The following is a 23,339-nucleotide window of genomic DNA, read 5'->3' as shown; positions in this document are numbered from 1 at the left end:
GTTCCACTACTGTCGTCGTTCGTTTATGGAAGCTTCTCTAATTAAACTGTCACCAAGAACACATTTGACACTATTGATTATCAGGAACCGTTTTTTAATACTATTTTAAAAATCATTTTAGTTACAGCAATAATTGAATGAGGGTAATATAATAACAGATATTAGTTTGAGTTATGAAAAAGTCCAAACATTAATCTCTACCCTGTAATAGCGTAAGATACGCGAAAAAATGTATTCTCTCAACTATCAAGTTATTTCGTGAGATATATTATAAATTATAATATATTATTATTACCAATTAATAATAATATTATAGGTACCTAAAAAAAGATGCATCAACAATTATCAACTAAAATATAATCCTAATTGTTACATTGTACTTAACTCTATACTTTGTGTTTTAATTATTATTACCTATGTAAACACATTATTAATTAATGTTGATTTTTGTAAAACCACATAGATATAAGTAAGGTAAAATAGTATTAAACAATTAACGTCATGGATGATCAATGTCATGGATTTATTTAAATACTTTATAATATATTATATTTATTGAAAATGAAATAAAAAAAATGATAAACATGAACCAAAAATTAAAAAGATAAGACTTAAAATTAAAAAAAAATTATATGTGTAATTACAATAGTATAATGTTTCAACGAGACTTAAAATCATTTAGGATCAATGCCATAACCCAAGCTTTCCATTTCTGAAACAAAAAAAAAATATTGTATTATTGTACACCATAAAATATTAGAAATTACCTAATTAAAATTTAATATGCTACAGCTAAACGAACAATAAAAACTACGTAGGTAAGATATATGTTCAACGATGCGACGTCTGACAATATTTTTAATAGTATGATCAATATTCACTAGTGGAACTATATTAAATAATACAATATGAACTGTCTTTAAATTAATAAATCTAATCGCATTAAATAACACATATTTATACGTAAGTTTGACAGCGTGCCGGCAGTATCAACTGATGACGATTATTACAAAAACGTCACACAGCATGTCACACGTGCATCTGTCATATTTAGTTTAAATTGCGTACCTACTCTTTACCGTCTGAACTAATTAAGTTATACAGTGCCATAGTGTGTAGTACAATGATTGACGGCAAAAGAGTCGTATAGTTTCATTACTCTCTAGGATTTTTTTTTTTAAGCAGAATGCAAATTTACAACATCGTGTCGCTACAACAGACAAAGTAGGTATATCAACTATATCTTTTTAAATCGATTAAATAAAATATATTTATTTTGTTATACAAGTGCGCCTAGGTAGTTTTCCTCTAAATTATCGAATTTACGCCCTCGATACGCTCTCACCATTGGGATAAATGTAATTTTAACAACGACTGAGTTACCGAGATAAATCTAACACCCTCCAGAATATATATTATATACTCATATACTTTACTTATATTTTTACGTAATAGTCAATACGTATATTTTTGTGTACATTGTACATTTTATGTATTATGGCACATGGCACACCAATATAACTTCAAATTATCCAATGATAACCATACTTAATACGTTAACAACACAATAATATCATAAGTATTTCGAAATTACTAAAAAGTATAATAATATTAGACAAGATTAACCAAACTAATTTCATTACCTACTTTCAAATAGATAATTGTCTTTTTTTAGAAAATAACGTGTTATTGGTTTTATGCTGATTATAAATGCATTATTCAAAGACGTTTTCATTATATAAGTCTGTTTAAGTAAAAATAATACACAACACGCGTACTATTAAGTATTAGTAAATATTTATTACATTTACTTATGCTTTTTCCTTTAGGTAGTTAATTTACCGTACCCAATTTAGCCTGACTTCTACATAGGCACAACTATCTACGCAACAACATAGATGTCATTCAAACTGTTATAATAATTACTATTATAAAACGTAGACAATTAAGTTTCCAAGCTTTTTAAGGCCAATCTACAAACTGTTATTATCGTGTTGTATGTACCCACCTTTTACTACTGCGGCATTGTTCTTCAAATTAATAAACCAATGTTGATAAGGATAATTTGGACGCACTCCACCGTATACTTTTGGCAAATATTTCGGATCGATGTGTTTGTGTAAAGAGTCCATATTTTTACCGTGGAAAAATAACTGTAAACATAAAACACATAAAATTATTTAATAATACCAATAAAATATATAAATCATAAAATATTTTATGTACAAAATGGTAAATTATAAAAAAAAAAAATATATAAAGTTCAAATAGACAAACTGAAACTTTTCGTAAATAATAAAGAAAATGTATTGAATAACCTGCAATATCCCAATATTATATTTACATTGTATTATTTACGAATACCTACAGTTTGCCTTATTTAACACATTTATAATATATATATGGTGGTTAAAAATTAAAAATTAAAAACTAGATAATAATTTATAGTTAAACCAAAACATTTTAAAGTTAAATAACGACAACATAAATATTTTTTGTGAATGCGTAATCAATACTGAATCATTGTTGTACGGTGCAGCTCAAGTAATCACCAGTTTTACCTACGATACTCGACAAGCGCAGTTTACTTTTGCTAAACGCAAGACAATATTATATATTATTATCGATTGTTCACAATTGTATTATGTTTACGATGTAAATCGAATCATCACTTCTATACTGTTATAATAATAATTTTGGTGTTACAACACAAAATGATTGTAGTATAATATTTCAACCGTATGACAAAATATTTAGATTTAGCTTTTTCCAGCTTATAGAAAATAATATATAATATTATAGTACGTACCATTTCGTTATAACGCTTGCCCAAAAACGGCTTAAAGAGATTGAACGCCGTTTCGAACACCCACGACTCATTGATTATGTGAATCGCGTACGTTTTCATCGGTATGCTATACTGTGGGACGGATAAAAATAATAATATAACGTATATTGCACAACATGTTTATAATAATAATATGATGCGATGGCGTTATTTATTTTTTTCGCCGACAAGGGTAAAAGCAATCAAAAATCAACATACGACGATGAGGTCGAAAATCGTAGAAACGACTTTTGGAGTGATTTGGTAAGCGTGCTGAAGCGTGAATCCGTTCATATCGAATATGACCACCCCTCCGAGTATTTGAGCTATCGGCTCCAAAATTCCAAGCTCTAACGTGGCCAGCGACGCTTTAAGTATTTCGTTCATGTCGAAGTCGTTGGTGTCCCAATTACCTGAGAACATAATAACAAGTTAACGAATCAAATATTTTACAAAACGTCAATCAACCGAGAGTGTAAGGGTGTAAATATTATTATTTATCGCGTTCCAATGATAATTAGGTTAACCTACAATTTTTGTTCCCTGAAATATATTGCACCGTGAAACGTAAGTATCACAGAACAATAAATTAGTTAAATATAACTCAAAGAAATAAAGCAACCATACGAATGTTGAGTTAATATTAATTATTATTGATAAAAGTATAGACGAATATGTACCTAAGTACAATGTATGACTAACACTGGTATTTACTATTCATATAAAAATGCGCTCTTAAGTTTTAATAGTTTTTAATACTCTTTTAATTGTTCTTCTACGTATTTACATTTGCATTATATATGCGTAGACTTATTGCTAAGGAGTAGAATTAAACAAAATCCCTCAGCGATTTCAAGTTGATAATACCTATCTATAATAAGCAGGTACGTTTGTAAATTAGATATTGTGGTTTTTATTTTTATTGTTTGGTTAAGATTAGCAGTTTCTATTTTTGTATTTATTGAAAAAATTATTTTAACAGAAAGACATGTTGAATTTTAAAAACAGTAAAATTATTTTAAGTAAAAAAAAAAACATTGGCAATATCTGCAATGATACAATTTAAATTGATATAAATACCTATATGCGATAATTTACCAGCTAATAATCAATAATCAACATAGTTATGAAGCGAATAATGGCAATAAATTAGTGATAGCTATAACAATGAAAATTATTTTACTGTTTTAAACATTAAATGTTAATTTTTTAAAAATTAAGATTATTTAAATTAAATATATTTGTATTTATATATAAATATATTAATTTTATATTTAAAAAGATTAAAACAAAAAATGTAAAAATAGAAATAACATAATACAACGATTTTATTAAAAGGATAGTATACAACTATTACCTATGCATATGTAGGTGTAACATAATACGTATAACCAATGTGGAGGTACCTGTACAATTTTTAAAAATATATTTACACTATGTGCAATTTTATTTATTATAATTTTAGTTGAAAGAAAAAAAATACAAAATTTTGAAAGCTGATACTTTTTATTTTATTTTATTGGTCAGTAAAATTTTATAAGATATTATTCAAAATCCATAAAAAAAAAAACCGATAAATTCAAAGGTGGAATTTCAATATTTTTAATATTGCAAATTATCGTTATTTAGATACCTATCATAAAAATAAATCATGTCAAACTGCATACAAATACCTACAAATATGGTGATATTAAGTCCACAATCGTTAAGATTAAAGTTCATAGAAGATTAATTATTGTTATTATAAACCTAATAAAAACGAAGTACATTTACTGGACATTTTCATAATGGTACCTAGTAAATGTGACAATGAGTTGAGAAATAGGTGGGTGAAAATATTAGAATGTATAAAATGTTAATAAATCTGTTAAATGTCGACTTCATCATAATTTATAACTGTTGTGTTATTATTGTATAATATTCTCACGTTTTTGAAATTCAGTTTCAGTATTCAAGAATTATTTGAATTATTTGAGTATTTATATTTTTAACTTATAAAATGAATAATATAAAAATAAGAACAATTAATTCGCAAGTTTCCAAGTTTGCAATTTCTTAATTTTTTAGAAAGTTAAGTAAGACTGCAATGAAGTATAAATTCATTGAATTATTTTTAATTAGTAATAGGTTAAATATTTCATATACATTTTAATTATTCAGAAGAAACCATATATTATGGTCACACTACTTGCACAACTGATATAGTTATGCCACTGAATTCTTTGCAAAGAACACGGTTAATTAAAAATTAAACAACTAACAAATAAATCCTAAAATGTAGTCAAAAGGTTTTGGCAAAAATTATTTATTTATCGTAAAGTCAGTTTGATGAACTTTAAATTACGCAAGTAGTTAATAATTCCAATTATAGTTGCATCAACTACAAACTCACAAGAGGGCAAAACTTATAATATTTTAATCCCTTCGCATATTTTTCCGACAGAAAAGCAGTGTATTAATGACTAATGAGTACCTATACATTACGTGCAAGAGAATTATTAAAGTCACAATAGACTTTAAATACCATTCGAAAACGCTGTTAGATTTGTCACTATTAAATTCCTCTACACTACTGCTAATAAACGTGTACAATTTTACTAGCCCGACCGCATAGGAATTTACACTTTGCTGATATATTATAAATAAGGAGGTACAATAAATTTCAACCACATATATTTCGGTGTACCGACATTATAATTTGTTCGTGTGTACTTAAAAGCTAAAATAATATCATTTTTTAATTTGAATATTTAGCCACTAAATTGTTATTTTATTATTGTTTCGACATTTATTGATTTATTATTATACAACTTGTTGTTATTATTGTGGCTAAACTTCGATGATAACCAATAAGTTAGATTTATTATTACCGTAAATGTACCTACGTTTCATTTGAATATGTGATAATAACTAATTGTATTGTTATATTAAATTATTTATTTATATCAAAACATGTTTACTGCTCACACTTGAGGCGTACGCCTATAAAAGTTACTATAGATACTCGTAAAATGTAATACCCACGAAGATGATTTTACTTATTGTCTTGAATTTTATGAATTATGTACTTATTCAAGTACAATAATTGTGTATTTACGCATTATAAGGTTCCAAACAGACAAAAAGACCTTCATAGAATTGATATAATTATTATTATATTACCTATATATTATATTATTATCATTTAATGAAAGGCGTATATTATAATAGTGCGCAAAGATTAATGACTAACCACGTCACTGCAGGTTGCACTTTGTTCTACAATAATTATTATTATCTGCATGTACACCGAGGCAAAGTACCCTCGAAGGTTATCACTGTTGCCTGCAGATTTCCAACTTGTTCCTTTGTTGTTACTTGTTATGCATTTAGAGATGGGTAAGTATAGTGTGGTACCCCCTCCCAAATTTAAAAAATATAAATCATTGCGTCATACGATTAATTATTGTCTTAGTTATTAAAGCAACGTGTATCTCATTTTTTTTCATAAACACGACCTTTGATTAGTTCTTCCAGGGAAATACACTTCTAAACAGTATAGGTATCTGGTATATTATATTTCGTACCAATCCACGATAAACCATAGTGCAAGTACTAATATAAATTAATTAATATAAACTGTGTGCATCTACCTACGTAGGTATAGGTAAATAACCAGGACACACAAAAAAATAGGAGATAAGTTATTAAGATGAAAAAATTAGTTAGATTTAGATTTATACATTTTAATTAAGCTATTTTGATAGTTCAAAAATCATAAAATTATATAATATTTCATAGTTGAAACACTGTAACAATGTAACATGTTATAAAATATTGAACTATTTACATAGATAATATAATACTCATAAACAAAAAAATATTATTACTGATTTCACGAGTACCTAGACGTAATAAACTACGTATTTTGTAAAATATTTAATAATAAGTAATGCTAAAGCTTTGTGTCGTCTGCAGATATGGTATAAGCACCTGCAACTTAAAATTTTAAATGTAATTCTGAAAATCATTAAAAGTTATATAAAAGAGATAAAACATAACTATATAAATAAGTATGGGTACAACACAGATACCTATATCAACCGAGGTTGATATAGGTAATTACTATTTACATCAAATACGTTTTTCCAACGCTTTGAAAATGTGTATTCACTATTCAGTATACGTTGTACTGTAACGTACGTTGTTTTTATATTCCTTTAATAAACAATTATTTTTGGCCAATGTAGTATAATTTTATTCGGTTTGAAAATGTCCTTTATGGCTTTATTAGGCATCGCCATATGGGAAAATGTTTATTTTTTTCGTGCGCTTAGTTTCAATTTTATACTGATTGTGCATAAAAACATTTGTTTTATCTTTTATTAATGATACCTTTCTCATATTAAAATACATTTAGATACAAAAATGTACTAATACTTTTTCATGACAATAACTTCTTTTTAGAGTACCTATTTATTTAAAATTAAAATAGGTAATACAAGGATTTAATATATTATGGATTTAATATAATATTATGGATATAATATTTGGTACTGTTTTATAAATAAGGTTATGTACCTACTTATATAATAAGTATTTCTAAATATTGTACCTAGTTAAGAGACTTAAACTATAAAATATAATTAGTATTTATTATTTAGGGTTTAGTATGAGTAAGTTCAAAACAAATACAAATCATAAATAATATATAATACTACATACACATTTCTCCTAACATTATAGCAGTAAGTTTTAGAATTTTTTCTATTAACTGTCAACTGTATATAAAATTAATATTATATAGTTCCAGCTTATTTAGCAAAAGTCAGCTTAATTTAGTAGGCACCACAATAACATTATATATCACATACGCCTATATTGATTTAACATAATATATTGACTATCCAAATTACGTTTTGTTACAGTCAATGATAATATCGATGAGGACTATAAAATTGTATGTTTTATATATAATATATATATTCATATAATATATTATAATAGTAGGTTTATAATATCGTGTGCAAGTATACATTATTCTCTCGTAAATTTATTGTTTATTAATCATTTTTAAAAAAACATGTGATACACTAACACTATTCATCATACACGATGAATATGAAAAATAAGCTGTTTCCATTTACAGTGACCAGTGTTTGTAGCGTAAAAAATACCAAATAAAAATTGGGTCAAATTTTAAGTAATAAAAATTATGCTATAAAATTGTACATACCTAATTTATAAATTAAAATTCGTCTGCCTGTCTGTTCTTTATAAGGAAGAACGCTTAGTACTTCTGAATCGGCTATGAAAGACAAATCTAATGGGTTTATTGTGTAGTAATCTGGATGACTTTCTCTAAATCTGTAGTAATTCACGAACTGTAATAAAAAAAGGAAAAAACAATAATAGGTTAGTAAAGAATAATATATAACAAATTACAATTAAATATGAAAAACCACTCTCTCTAAAAAAAAAATAGTTAAATTCTAGTTAAATAAATCGACCTATTATTATTATTCAGATTTAAAAACTATATAATATGAATCACTACCTAATACAATATTAGTTTAGATTATGCATATAGGTACTACGTAATAGTAAAATACAATTATCCCGTAAAAGATTCACGTCTAAACAAATGAATTAATTAAAAAAGCTAAAAATCAAACTTTTGAATGAGTATAAAATCCAATACACTGCACTGATTCAGTGATTCAGATCAGTATATAATATATTATAATTTTGTGTTGTGTCTACCAAAACGTAGGTTAGGAATTACATCAGCATCGGCATAGCAGCGTAAAAATAAAGTTAAAACATAATATTTATTTTTGGGAGATAATATAAAAAAGCCTCTTGCAAAAGTACATAATTCGGGATTCTTTATAAACCTTATGCATAATATGTTTAATATAATATAAATTTGCTTATCAACTTATCAATCGTTAAGCCAAATTCTAACGAACCATTCAATTTTGCTCAAAATGAATAATTGTACCATGCAATTTTAATCAATTCGAAATATGCGTGATTGTGGCTTACATTGAACGATAATTTTGACAACAATTAAAAATAAAAATCTAGGTGTAATATATACATTGAGTACATATTTTATATTTATGTAATATATATATCTAAATATCTAATATATATATATATATATATAGGTGATATTTTGTATTAATTACAAAACGCAGTTGCGTATATTTTAACAAACCAATCGCATTAAGTATATCTATAAGGCAAACAAAATATGGTTTTTTCAAAACTAATTATGTGTACATTCCATAGGTTACTAACAGCTAGTTGTTTTGAATGCTTCTATTTTATTAGATTAAATTAATAATTTAAGCCAATTATGATATCGAACAATCCGTTACTAATAAAATTCCCTTTTCCGCAGCCTCTGACTTCGTAATTATTTCACACACATTTCGGTTTAACTAACACAATAACATACGTGTAAATCAGTAAAACATATAACCAATGTGTACCACACTACCACTGCTATATTTGCATAGGTATTTAATGTATATTATCTTAATATTTTATCAAAGAAATTTAGAGTATTTACCAAGATTTTTAAACATAGAAGTAAAATAAGCTAATTATGTAACAACAATAAGCTTAATTAAATCGCACAATGTATAAAAATGTGTATAATATTATATGGTGTCTAAAATCTAAATAATAATAAATAATAACCAATAAACTGTATGAGTACAATAACAATTATTATTTATCATTAATATTTAATACAACTTTAATCTGCGAAGTATTTAAAGAGCCTAAATAATGTTTTCTGACAACTACTTCCTCCTAATTAGTAATATCATGTATTTAAGACAAGAAAATGTCTGAAAAACGATCATGACTAAATATGATGTAAAATATAAATGGTCTATTGTTAGTGTTTACTAAAAAAATGAATGAAACATCTTCAAAATGTATAAAAGAAAAAGTTAGAAGATTATATTACAAGTCCGCTGGGACTGCTCACACTATCGCCGTGCGGTGCCTTTTCATGAACTACATTAGCGTGGCAAAACCACGGCCTGTGTTCATTTGGGAATAATAAACAACCAAAACCAGTTGTGATAACTCTATATTTTTATAATATTTATAAAATTTTAAATTTTAACTATATTTTAATACTTTATTAAGGGAGTTGGATGCGGTCGATTTTCTGACTTTGTCTAACACACGTTGAACATAGGAATAACGACCTAAGCGACTGACAAAAATTAAGGTACCAACTTCTAGTATTTCGATTTAAAAAATCTTAAGATGTTTGAATTGGTATACAAGTTTACTTTGCATCGGTTGAAGCATATTTTTAATATATTTAATATTAAATATTGACAAATTTATAAAATTTAAAATATTTATTCTCATCAAAATATTGCTACAATTGAAAAAGTACTTTGTTACTCAGATAATAAGTTATAGGTAGGCTTATACCGTTTAGCTAGGATGAATATTATTTATTGGGTAGTCAATGATTTTTAATAAATTAAGTTTTTGTCATCAAATTCTGCATAAACTACTCATATTTATTGCATCAAACAATGTTTTTCGAGATCATAAACACATCTCAAGTTATTAAAACTATTTAAACTAATAATTGCTTTTTCGTTCCAAGCAGAATCCACAGTATTTAATAATGAAAACTAGTAATGTATTTTGCTTTAATTATATCAGTTATTCTTCACTATACCGACCAGAGGAATAGACTTGAAGAGTTTCAAGAAACTCTTGACCTTTAAGAAATTATATTATACAAACATTTTATTATGTTGGATGACTTACAGACTACAGTTATGATATTTTATACAAGTATATTAATGCACTTTAATAGCTCTTGAAACAATTTATGGCTATATTATAACAAAATATATTAATTAATATTTCATCGTTAAATATTATTAATTCCCATAAAGAAAATCAAACATAGGTGCATATTTTTAATTTTAATTAAATGCTTGAAACGCCTGCAGATCCAAATAACCATTTTTAGCTTTTTGTATATCAGCTTCATTTTAGTGCAACGAGTACCTGCAGGTACCTACACTACACAGTACTATATTGGATTTTTAAACAACTTTTACTTTTACCTATATACAATGCACACTTACGAATTTTAACTTATGTTCCGGTAATGCATGTGCATACTAATACGAATAAAAACATAAAAACGAATTTTACAAATGCTCAATAGTTTACAAACTTCATAGTCATATTTAAAATTAAACTTTGGTTTATGTATGAAAAATAATTTTAGTATCTATAAAAACGATAATGTAAATATATTTCCATCTTAATATCTACACATTTGTATTATAAAATTACATTTTTTGCGTTTCATCATAATCAACCTCGAGTTTTTATATGAAATTCAAGGTTGTTTGAAATGTTAAACATAACACACTTAATTAATGTTATAAAATATTCGCTGACATATAGTAATACTGTCAATCATAGTAACCATGCTAAGCATGTAACAATAATAATATGTATGTATGAATTTAACATGTTTACATAACTATATAGTTTATATTGTAAACATTTTTGTCGTTGGCGTGGTAGATATAAAAGTAGGCGCCTAAATATTTTTGTGCTTTAAAATGCATATGGCTTAATTATTTAGATTAAAATCTTACAATCACTACCGATTTTTTTATAGGACAAGAGTTTCTTAAAGATAATTTATTAATTTATGCATTTATCATTACATTAGTTTTACCGTAAACATAATTGTACAAACAGTAATTTACGTAATAAGAATATAATTTGATGAACCAATATACATTTATTATATGTAATAGTCATAATGTTGGATATACGATATAATTTGAAACATTATATAATGCATATCATCTGCATTTTTAATAATAATACATTTTTGAAACTATATAAATTTACATTTATTTATTTTATTAATTGTAATGAATATCAAATAAATAATGAGAATATATTAGGCATGACTTTATATTAGCATAGTGCTTATTTCTATCATAAGTAGGTAGAAATAATAAAGATAAAAATAATATTTTGAAAGACAGTAACTGAAACATTTATTATATTTTCACTAGTTAAAATAAAAATTTTAAATGCTAAATAGATGGTTTTAGATTTAAATAAATTTCAAAACATTTAGCTTAAACATTTTAGTGTTCATTAGGTATATGAAAAACAGTTAATTTTAAAATCTATTACATATTTTTCATAACTTACACTGTAAAAATTATTATAATTGAACTTGGAAATAGATAAAAAAAAATATATAATATATGAATAATGAGTTTAGTGGAAAGTTACGTGTCTATTATAAAGTATTAAGAAAAAAAATTAATATTATACTGCAATAATTTATTTTTAATTTATAGTCTATTCTGAATTTAACTAATTTATAATTTAAGTAATTATTTTTAAATTAATTCATTAGAACATTTTAGAAATGCTAGTGAGAGAATAGTAAAAATTAAAAATATTGTTTTAAAACTATACCTACATCTTTTACTTAACTCCAAATTTTTTTAGTTTTTATAATTTTTTCTAAAAAAATAAAACTAAGTCACTTAAAGTTTACTTGTAGATTTAGGAGGACTATAATGTAATTTTTCTTAACGACCGCGATATTTGGGGCCACAGAAATGTGGTACGGATAAGCTGATAACATTAAATTTAATGATTTTTGTCCAAACGTATAGGTATTATTCCATACGTACAGCTAATCAAACTAATCCCACGACAAAAAAACAATTTTTCTCGCTCGTACATAGGTACGCGCCGACTTGGACATTTTTAAACAATTTCGTTTGTCTAATTTACCTGCATCAGCAGCAGCTGCTTGTACAACCACGTAATGGAATACAATAATAATAATACTAATAATAATGAGTGAGTACCTATAATAATACTATACCTATATTATATTATAACAGATTATATGACACGGCGCCTATGGTGTATGATATATTATTATTATTTTACTCTTGCTACATCCTGTACAGAAATAAAACGTCCCGTTACCGTTAATAGACGACGACGCGGTGTATGCATCGTAAAAGAAAAAACGTAAATCTGCACGGACCGCTGGGGCACACAACCTCTCTGCAATAGCGTTTTCCTTTCACCGTCGGAAAGAAGAAAAAAAAACACACACACACACACAAAGCTCTACCCATAACATTATACACATAATAATATATTATTATTATTATATATAAGCGTTATACACCGCGTTCTGCCACAACGCGTGCGCCAACAGCATTAATATTACGACATCCGTTGACGCCGTCGCGTATAACAGGTGTCGTTTCTCCACGGTACGTACATATTATTATATTGTATATTATGACGTGCATTATACGCACACAATCAGCGTTCACGCGCACGCTTTGAAGATTGTCCGCCAAGGATGTCGAGAGACTTAATATATTATATAGGTACTTATTCTTTCTTTTCACATTCACGTGAAATATATTTAGGCGATAAATCCGCACATTTTGATTTAATCGAGTTCGTATGTTATACACGCTACCACTTTTATAAATATATATTATAATATAGGCAGATAAGTAGGTAGGTAACCCATATTACAATAATATAATCGACGCGCTCTAGCAAGATTATATTAATATAGTCGTATAGCGTACATTGCTCCGGCTACACGGATTGCGAAATTCTGTTTTTTCGCCGAGACCACCTATATATTTAAAATGCCCCTAATGGCTCAATACTGCTGCTGCAGTTACGGCGATTGTGCATCAAATTAGCCTATGGAATTAATAACGTCGAGGTAGGCACGAAAACCGTATATTATAGTATATTAAACGCACACCGACACCGAATGCTCTAGAAACATCGTTACCTACTGCACGCGCGTCAATTTGATTTATCATTGCGCTATGCGGTAAGACTATATACACACAAGTGTGCTGCTATTTTTATCTAAACGGGGTCCCCATTAAATCAAAAACTAATCAAAACCAAACAAATATCCTGTAAAAGTGTATAATAATACCATCTTAAGATACATGATTTCACATTACTTATATTACATATATTTTATTAAATATGTAAACAATTAAAATTGTTTTATATACCTACACAGTAGATACCGGATGAAATATGATGAATGGAGCAAGTATGCGCAACGATATTATGTGTTTGATTTATTAATAAAAATAATTCATAAAAGTAAATCAAACGTCATTTTTGTTATGCCTGAAATATTGGTGATTTTTCTTAAAATATTTGGGATTACTACACTACGATTGTTTTTAAAAGCTCCTAAATAAAAACGTAAGAAGTTTTTATTATTTTTAGTAACACATGTTGATGAATACCTAAAAATAAGTTTATTGAAATATTAATATATTATTTTCTCAACTTATCATTTTCAAAACATAATTTTTACTTTTTAAGTACTAAAAGTCTGATATTATTTTCTGAAAAACAGGCTTTAGCTAAATCTATGAATTAACTGTAAACAAAAAGATTTCAAACTTTTTTATGATCTTACAAAACGGAATTATTACTGTAGCACTAAGTTTTATGGGCAATGATATATTCTAAATCGTTTCACCCTAATAAAACTTAGGTTATTTTAATATATTTAAGATAAACTAATGTTATGCTATTTCTGTGTCAGGTGTTATTTTTGCAGATCAATATTTAGACGCATGTATACTGTATAGTTTGTCAATAGTTATCTAATTTAAAACATAGTTATTTTAAAATATTCACGTTATAGATAAAAAAAATACATTTTGAGAAGTGTATTTTATGTAAGTACATCACTACAGCGTATGTCCTCTCTAGAGTACACTCAAAGAAAAATTGGTTTAAAGGAAATATTATTGTCCCAACTATAATAGGTAAGTACATATTTCGCATGGACAAAAAAACTGACGTTGGCATTATATTTAACAACAAGACTATAATACTTGAAATACCGCAATCTGCAATCATCGTAAACTACGTAGGTGCAGTCAAGTATAATATTATGAGACATATTGAAAGCTATCGAATTCACTGAACACAATAATCATGATTGTATAGCAGGTGCAGGTATTGAGGCCTAAGATAAATAAAGGGTAACCCGGGTCCAGTTGAGAATCAATGATAAAATTTTAAATAAAAACCGGAATTATGACATATTATTGTACACCGGAAAGCGGAAGTGGTGACGCGAGGTTAACGTGTACGACTATAATGTGTGACGATCGCTACAGCATCATAAATTCTTACAAACTATACTCAGGACGTTATAACCAAGCGGATAGTTCAGAGTTTCCTAGTTTCCAACCTAATCCCACATAACAAAATAGGTAGGTATATTAAATATTTTTCCTAAGCGTAAGTACTAAATTCATAACAACTAATGACGATGTAAATATTGTCACATATTTTATATTTATGCAATATTATTACAACATCCGGTACTTCCTGATTAAAACTGTCTTTTATTTTTCTTAATTGATCGTTTTTGAAACAATTAACCCACATTATACTTATTATAAATATTTACATCTTTAGTCCATATTATAATCTTAAATTTTGTAATGTATATGTATATAGTAATGTATAAAATATAAAATATGTATTATAAAAGTTCCAAATAAAGGTTAATATTGGATTGTTCTACAAATAATTAGAAATTCTATATTTTTATTTTAAAACAGAAAATATTTCGATGATACAACATAGTTGTAATTCACTAACTTGAAGAAAATAGGCACAACATTTAAATTAACTGTAATATTGTGTATGCCTATTTCCTACCTATTCGTATCTAAAATATGACGTAAAATATAATCGGAACAATATAATTGTCTAGTAATATTAACGTTTTAAAAATACAAATCATTGCTTAGGTAGTGTTTTTTTCCACCGAACCTACTTTCGTTTTGTTTGTTTAATAAACAAATAAAAAAAATCAACGAAAATCGTATCAATTAGATCGGGTTGACTGCACACCATTTCGTGGCCATTGACGTTTTCCTTGAAATAAAGCTTTAATATATAAAATAATAGAACACACAAGTATTAAGTACTGAATTTAATTCTCCAATACTGTTTTTAAACTTGGATAAATATCTAAGTACTTAAAAGGGTTCCTGAGTCATCATTATTGATAATATAATATATTTATTATTCAAGCTCTGAGTTTGTTCATGACCCATAAATCATAATATACATTTACGAAAGCAAACTAAAACGGTCGATAATTGTTTAATGCTTTTACATAACAATCTTTTTATTTCATATTAAACATAGTTATCAAAACATGTCACACTAATTTCATCATTATTATAAAACATTATTCCAACTGTAAATAACCTAATATATATTATGGACAATTTTTTAGAAGTAATTCAGCATGGTAAATGGTGAAATCAAAACACATATATCAATTATCCTGTCTGTTGCGTAATCCGTTGGGTACAGTTTTAGCCATGTAAAAAAATATATTATAGATGTCGAAAATCCATAGTAAGAACATGTAGTATGTACTCATTAAAAAATCTTCTTCGCTGAGCAACTGACAGCTTAACATATTCAAAACAAATTTAACTTAACATTTTTTTAATAAAAATGTTATATTTATTTTATATTTATATATCTAGTATAAACTCCGAATATTTCGTATACGATTTATAATACGAAACGAAACGCATACTCTTATACATCATAATATATGTATTGTATATTAAAGTCGTGACCATTTTCGGCAGTGAATGATGTGTAGAAAAGTGTTCATAACAAAACAAACGCACGGAGTTCCATTTACACCGACGTGGCTAGATCACGACTTATTTGGTGGTGGTGATTGAAATAAAGTATACAAAATTAATTTTCTAATTTTCTATTAGCATACATCAATTGGATAGTGAATTGTGAATGAAATGGGTTTAGTATAGTATTAATACTCGCCAAATGAAGAAACGCCGATGGTGATAAATCAACAATGCACAAGCTTTAATATAGGCATACCTACTATATCATTTGTTTTTTACTGTTATATGTAGGTACCTAGTACCTAGTACCTACCCAATTTTTCTCATACTTAAAAATACTGGAAACTAATATCAATGACATTTTACTAAACAATTTAACGACATTATTGTTGACACCACGCAGGTACAGGTCAACGATCATTTTTCCATATGTCCATCATAGACCATACCTAGTACATTATTCACTACGTATAGTAAACTGGCTACCTAAAGCTATAATATAGTATTAATGTATTATTATTGTTTGTCCATCTCCTGTTTAAGGTCTACTTCGAATGATAAAACTATTATGAAATCACAGACCAACAATTTACACGAGATAAGCAGAAATGACGAAACGACCTCCGTTGAGTCAAACCTCAGTAGCTAATAGCTATAGATCCCGTAGAGATCCACAAAACAATAGAATCATTTAAACAAGTTATATTGTTGTATTAAATAGAGGTAAATAATTTATAATCTTGAAACACATTAGTTACTGTGATTCAATTGATAAGATCCTACACATTTACAATTTTAAGAATGCTTAGTATGATTTTTTTTATAGTATCTAACAATCTACCTATTTAAAAAAAAGTATTATTCAATATTAATAATTTACAATTTATAAAGTTAACGGATAACGGTTAACAAATATTCACTATCTAGGTACCTATTAAAAAAAATTACAATTTACAATGTTCCACATATTGTATTACTTAATAAAAAAAATTAATTAATTTGTATAGGAATTCTATAGACTAATCAATACACAAATGTATTTATTAGTTATTACTAGGAATTAGGAATGTAACGTAATAGCTACATAAGTTTTTTAAGCTAAGTACATAATTATAAATAACCATGTGCATTGGTTAGAAAGTACTGCAAATCTATAGGGACGAAATTCTCACGAAATTCTCACTGACATAAATTTATAAAAATATAAAATGATATCGTTATTTCATGTTCATATATAAAAGCAAGTGTTTTATTTAATGTGCGTCATTGCAATAATCCTTTGCATTAAAAAATAACTATTAATGCATTCAATGAAAATTTAGACCATTAGTTTTTATTTTGATGTTAAACCATTAAATTCAAAAGTTACAAAGATTCTTTATTATATTACTTTTAGATTATGAGTAGGACTCTTGGGTTTAAAAATGATTCGATGTGCTTATTAGTTATTTTCATTATATTTCTTCGGAAAAACGGTAATAAAAATCCAAAATTAATCTTCAGTAAGCTTGACAAAGGATCGTTTGTCGAAATCTGGATTTTATGTTAAAATTTTTAACATTAATATATACCTACTCCAGTATTGCTTTGAAGTGAGGTATACGAGTGGGATTAGTAGCTGTTACTTATTATAGGATTATAAATGTATAACATGTTTTATAACATAATTTAGTTTAACTATTTTAAATCCCTTTTAAAGTTCTTCAAAAAGAATATTAATTGATTTGAAATATATCTTAAGTAGACTTATGCATAGCTTATTTTCAACTATTGATTTAATTTCTTAAATTAACTTACTAGTTTATATGTGGCATTAAGTTTGAAATGTCGAGCTCTTAAAAACCGTAGTAGAAACTTTTCGTCCATTCTGTGTGGTGTAACATCCCCTTTCTCTGAATAAAGGAAAAAAATAACATTAAGATTTCCGTCAGAATTTTGCTAAGGTAAACATCAATTAATTGAACGCTATATAATTTATTATGATTATGAACATTTAACATCACAATAAGCTTATTTTTTTTTAAATATTTTTCTGGAACATTTTTAGTTGTTAATTATAAATGAAAATTAAACTAAATATAATTATTCTAATATAATATAAGAATCATTTTTTTCTTACATATAATATAGGTACATTTATAAATTTAAATTTTCCTCTCACCCTAAATACCTAAATCATTATTAAATCTGTCATAGGTGATAGGTACTTACAAATAATTACGAATTAATAACTATGTATTTAATTCTTAAAATCAACCAAAATATATGTTAAGTATTTAATAAAGTTAATTTTAGATTAAATGCGCGGGAACACTTTTAAAAGACACTCATATTAATAAGTTGTATACTAAGCTTTCAATATAGGTGTAAGTATATAGATATTGCGTGTATTGTATAGGAAAATTATACTTTATGTTAATCATGAACATCACACATTGACACTGGGGACTATATTGTCTTAGAATATTTTTACGTTTTATATTGTATTAGGTATTTATTTTAATAGGAATAGGTAACAAAGTTGATACAAAATATTTATAATTCACTGATTCGTAATTATTAAACAGAATAAATAAATATTTTTTGTAGTCTTTTCGTACCAATATACTTAATTTAGATGCCATTTCGTCGTATTTATAAAAAAGGCATGGATAAGGTTAGGTAAGGTAAGGTATGGATTAATAATTATAAACTGTATTGTGTTATGTTTGTAGATTCATTATTTCTTTTCATACATTATTGTCTTCATAAAATACAATGATGCAAGTAAATACAAATAGCCAGCAATATGTATCTATAGTATAAAATGTATCTGATAACAGATATTCACAATTTTTATTCGATTTTAATATTCTTAAAGACTTAAATCGTTTAAGTTAAGATTTAACAATTTATCCAGCAGATACAAATTATACACATTTAACATTTAATAAAAACTAGGAATTCCGAGGATTTAAATTTACATTAATTCAAATAAACGAGCACATTGAGGGATGTAGTATAAAATATAAATGTAAAATGTAATCAAATACTTCGATAAAATGAGCTTAAATAGTTATCGCTAAAATAATAATGAATATTGATAGTTTCGTAGTAAGTTTTGTAATTCAAAACGGAAGTAATAACGTTAGTATATGAAGGGCAATTGTGTTTTTTATATTATACAACACATTGTGTATATAAATATATTATATATACACGACATATTGTACCAGATATAGGTATGCTACTGTGATATCTGTACAGCTCCGAATACAGCTAAATGGCATACACATAATATATATTATATTAAAAATGTATTTATTAAACAGGAAACGGACTTAAGGCTAATTCCGGTAAACCTTGTGGAAGCACTAAGTATCCAAAAGGAACAATGCAAATTCGCCGGATAAGATATTCATTTTAAAGATCAAGGGCATTTGAAGTAGGTAAAATATAAAAACCAGTTGATGACATAATATTATAGGTATACATTATATTATGGTTTATGTTTAAATAAGTACCTAGTGAAATTAACATGTATTTCATTGCATACGAGTAGTCATTGAAATGTAAATTTCACGTACGTAATATTGTGGACGCCAATGACCAAGACTCAAAAAAATTACAAATATTAATTAATAATTTACAAAAAGGTTAAATTTATGTCTTATATTACGTGTTCAAAAAAATGTTTTTAGCAGTGATCAATATACTCGTAATATAATGTAGATACATTTATTTATGAATATACGATACAAGCCCCAATTTTAATGTGTAGAATGAATACAAAAATTGTTTAGCTCATTAAAATGTTCGAAAAATGCTTAGTGCTACACTCTGCACAATTATTGACTAATATAGTAATATACAGAAAAAGTGTCTAGTAAGTACGATTTTTTTTTTAAATAGGGATTTGTGTGATATTATTTATTTTGAAAACAAATCATATCGATAAGTTCTTCCTGTCTTAGAGATAAAATATTGTTAATTTATTTAGTGCAAAATCTTAAGTTCAATAAAAATATAACTTTGCGCGCTATTTCTGTTGGTTCTTTTATAAACTGTTTTCTAATATTTCCACTAAACAATAATTATTGACTTCAACATTATTAGTTCCCGAAACCGTATCCGGACGAAACGGCGGTAAAGACCTATAAACTAATGGACAGCGCATTCCACTCCGCTCTGCCATCAATGCTAGGCGATCATATAACCGTATAACTAAGAGAGAAAGAACATGGAGTAGTGAAGGAGCCCGCGCATAAGAAACTGTATATTATTATATTTTACTTTTTTTACTATTTTGTTTCTTTTCTCGCTCACTCTATATCGTACCCCTGAGTTGTCTACTTCTCTCTCTAAGCACAGCTGTCCATTAGTTTAAAGGTCTATGGGTAAAGACAGATGACCGCTCACCGTATATCATGTCTTCGAGTTCAGCCACCAATCTGGTCCTGGACTCCTCGGTCTCGCCCACCCGGACACGACCGTACTCGACAACGTCGTCTGGAAACTCGTCCGCGTCCACGTCCAGGTCGGCCAGCACGTCGGGGAAATCAGCGTCCGTGCCGACGGGCTTGTGGTCGTCGACGACGGCGGCGATCCGTTCGCTGTTGGCCAATATGAGCTGCGGCATTTTCAGGCGCGTCTTCGTCCGTCCGTCCGTCCGAGCGTCCGTGTCACGATTGACTGATTGCTGTTACGGCAAGGCGCAAGCACATGAAATATCGCGTAGCCGGTTGTGCCGCCGCGCCGCCGCCGTTCGCCGAAACAACAGTTTTGTGCGCGAACAAAATTATATTATTATTATTTGCGCAGTAGGTACTTGGTAGGTACCCACAACCAATGTAGGTAAAACGCACGCGAGCGACTGTTATTATTATTATTATTATTATTATTGTTGTGCGTGTATATAATATTTATATATAAATAGGTTATTTATATATTATGAGAACACTGTCAATGTCGTCCGTTCAAGGCCGCCCGCGTGAAAACTAACTCCAAACGCTGTGCGAAATTATTATTATATATAGGTGCGCGCAAGGCGATCGGACGAAAAAAAAAAGAGGGAAACGAAAGAAAAACCGACGTAGGTTACCTCCTCGATAATTACTCGGTAAGCACCAACAATGTTATATAATTAATAATAATATGGTTAAGATTTTTCGCGCTTGTATCTGCAGTGCACGGTGGCGTGCGCGAGTTTCCTGATAATATCCTATGTGATAGCATACAAGATACAAATATCAGAAGAAAATCATCGAAATAATATCGTTCTATTAGTGCAATAATTATAAATTATTACTCGAGAACGTTAAGGGTCGACGGTCCGTTGGCGAATGCCAGCGGCGCGCGGCAGTGACGGTGATGACGGCGGCGGCGACTACAACACGATCGCCACAGTGCCTGACAACATGTGTCGTTTTTGCTGTTGTTGCTTTCCCGCCACAGCGTTGCATCACGGCGACGGCGCAGCGCTGGCGTTGCATAACGCGTGTGACGGACAGCGCAATACATTTTAAACACAATAATATATTTTTATTACATATTATAATCATAATAATAATAATAATAATAATAATAATAATAATAATAAAAAAGATAATGATATAAATGATTTCACTCTCTCGCCGACGAAATCGTAACAACAAGCGTCGTAGCCGTGAAGGCGCCGCAGCGGCGGTTTGATGTTGAGTTTTCCGGCTTCCCGGTTAAACGGTGACGAATTTACTATTGAAGCTGCAACGGGTGCATCGAACTGGGGCCCGTAGCTTTTAAGGTTTTTGACTTGGTAAATGTAACTATAATATTACTATATACCTATTATTAAATGTTTTTATAAATTTAAAAACTAATTTAAAATTGCTAATAGGTACACGAAAAATATATTTTAAGATAATATAATATTCTTATTATGGTAAAAAAATACAAAAAATGTCCAGAACACAAATACAATATTATTATCGACATTTGAAGAAGATATCATTATATTATCATCGTATGATTTTGAAAACAAACACCTATTACATAGGTAGGTATAACTAATGATGAAATTAGCACAGATGCTGCGCTAAATACATAAATATAATACATTTTCTTTGGGAATAAAAACTTAAAACTTAACCTGGACATTTACATTATTTAAATTTTAAAACTATTTATTAACAATTTTTTCTGTTGTTTTAAGATAACATTGAAAGCAAATTAAAAAAAATTCCTAAATATTTTTTTTTTATATTACCATATATGTTATATCAAAGGATAATAACTATTCATTCAGAAACTATAAAAATTATATTTGTTAGATAATTATCTAAACATTTTAAGGTACCTAACTATAATAAGTTATAGCCTATATAAAAAAATACAATTATATTTATTAAATCATTTATTATTTTTTAATACCAACACGTCTTTGAGGTCAAGAATATAGGTAAGGGTAAAATAGATATACTAACCATAGGTACTCTAAACTATGGTTCAGTGTAGTTTGAGTCAAATAATACAAATATTATTAAAAAATAAAAAAAAAACTTCAAATACCTAGTTTATTTGAGATTAACTACCCAATGAAAATTTAAGGTATGTGTCCTGTGATGAAAAAATCCATATCCAATCCATTTTTGTATATTATCTAATTTAAATTCTTGACCAATGAGTCCAACGAGACCAGTGAAAACTTTATTCAGGGTGCATTAAACTCTGAACTTTAATAAATGTCAATAAAATACATTTAAAAAGTGGGCAAGTGGATGCCACTCTGCTGTACTAGTAAGTGTCCAGAAAGGGTCACTGTAATC

At 27.6% G+C, this 23,339-nt stretch overlaps 1 protein-coding gene across 1 annotated transcript; it reads right to left on the bottom strand.

The window, feature by feature from the left end:
• Positions 1-499: 499 nt before the first annotated feature.
• LOC132936112 (alpha-tocopherol transfer protein-like) lies at positions 500-21,938 on the bottom strand. Its single transcript, XM_061002800.1, has 7 exons — positions 20,956-21,938; positions 18,355-18,449; positions 8,043-8,190; positions 3,047-3,240; positions 2,810-2,920; positions 2,009-2,153; positions 500-712 (listed from the first exon to the last, which is right to left on the bottom strand). The coding sequence occupies exons 1-7, from the start codon at positions 21,173-21,175 to the stop codon at positions 675-677; spliced, it is 951 nt and encodes a 316-aa protein (XP_060858783.1). The 5' UTR covers positions 21,176-21,938; the 3' UTR covers positions 500-674.
• Between the last annotated feature and the right edge of the window lie 1,401 nt (positions 21,939-23,339).

This window comes from Metopolophium dirhodum, chromosome 1 (assembly GCF_019925205.1).
Source record: "Metopolophium dirhodum isolate CAU chromosome 1, ASM1992520v1, whole genome shotgun sequence".
Taxonomy (NCBI): Eukaryota; Metazoa; Arthropoda; class Insecta; order Hemiptera; family Aphididae; genus Metopolophium; species Metopolophium dirhodum.
This window is presented reverse-complemented; position numbering and strand designations above follow the sequence as displayed.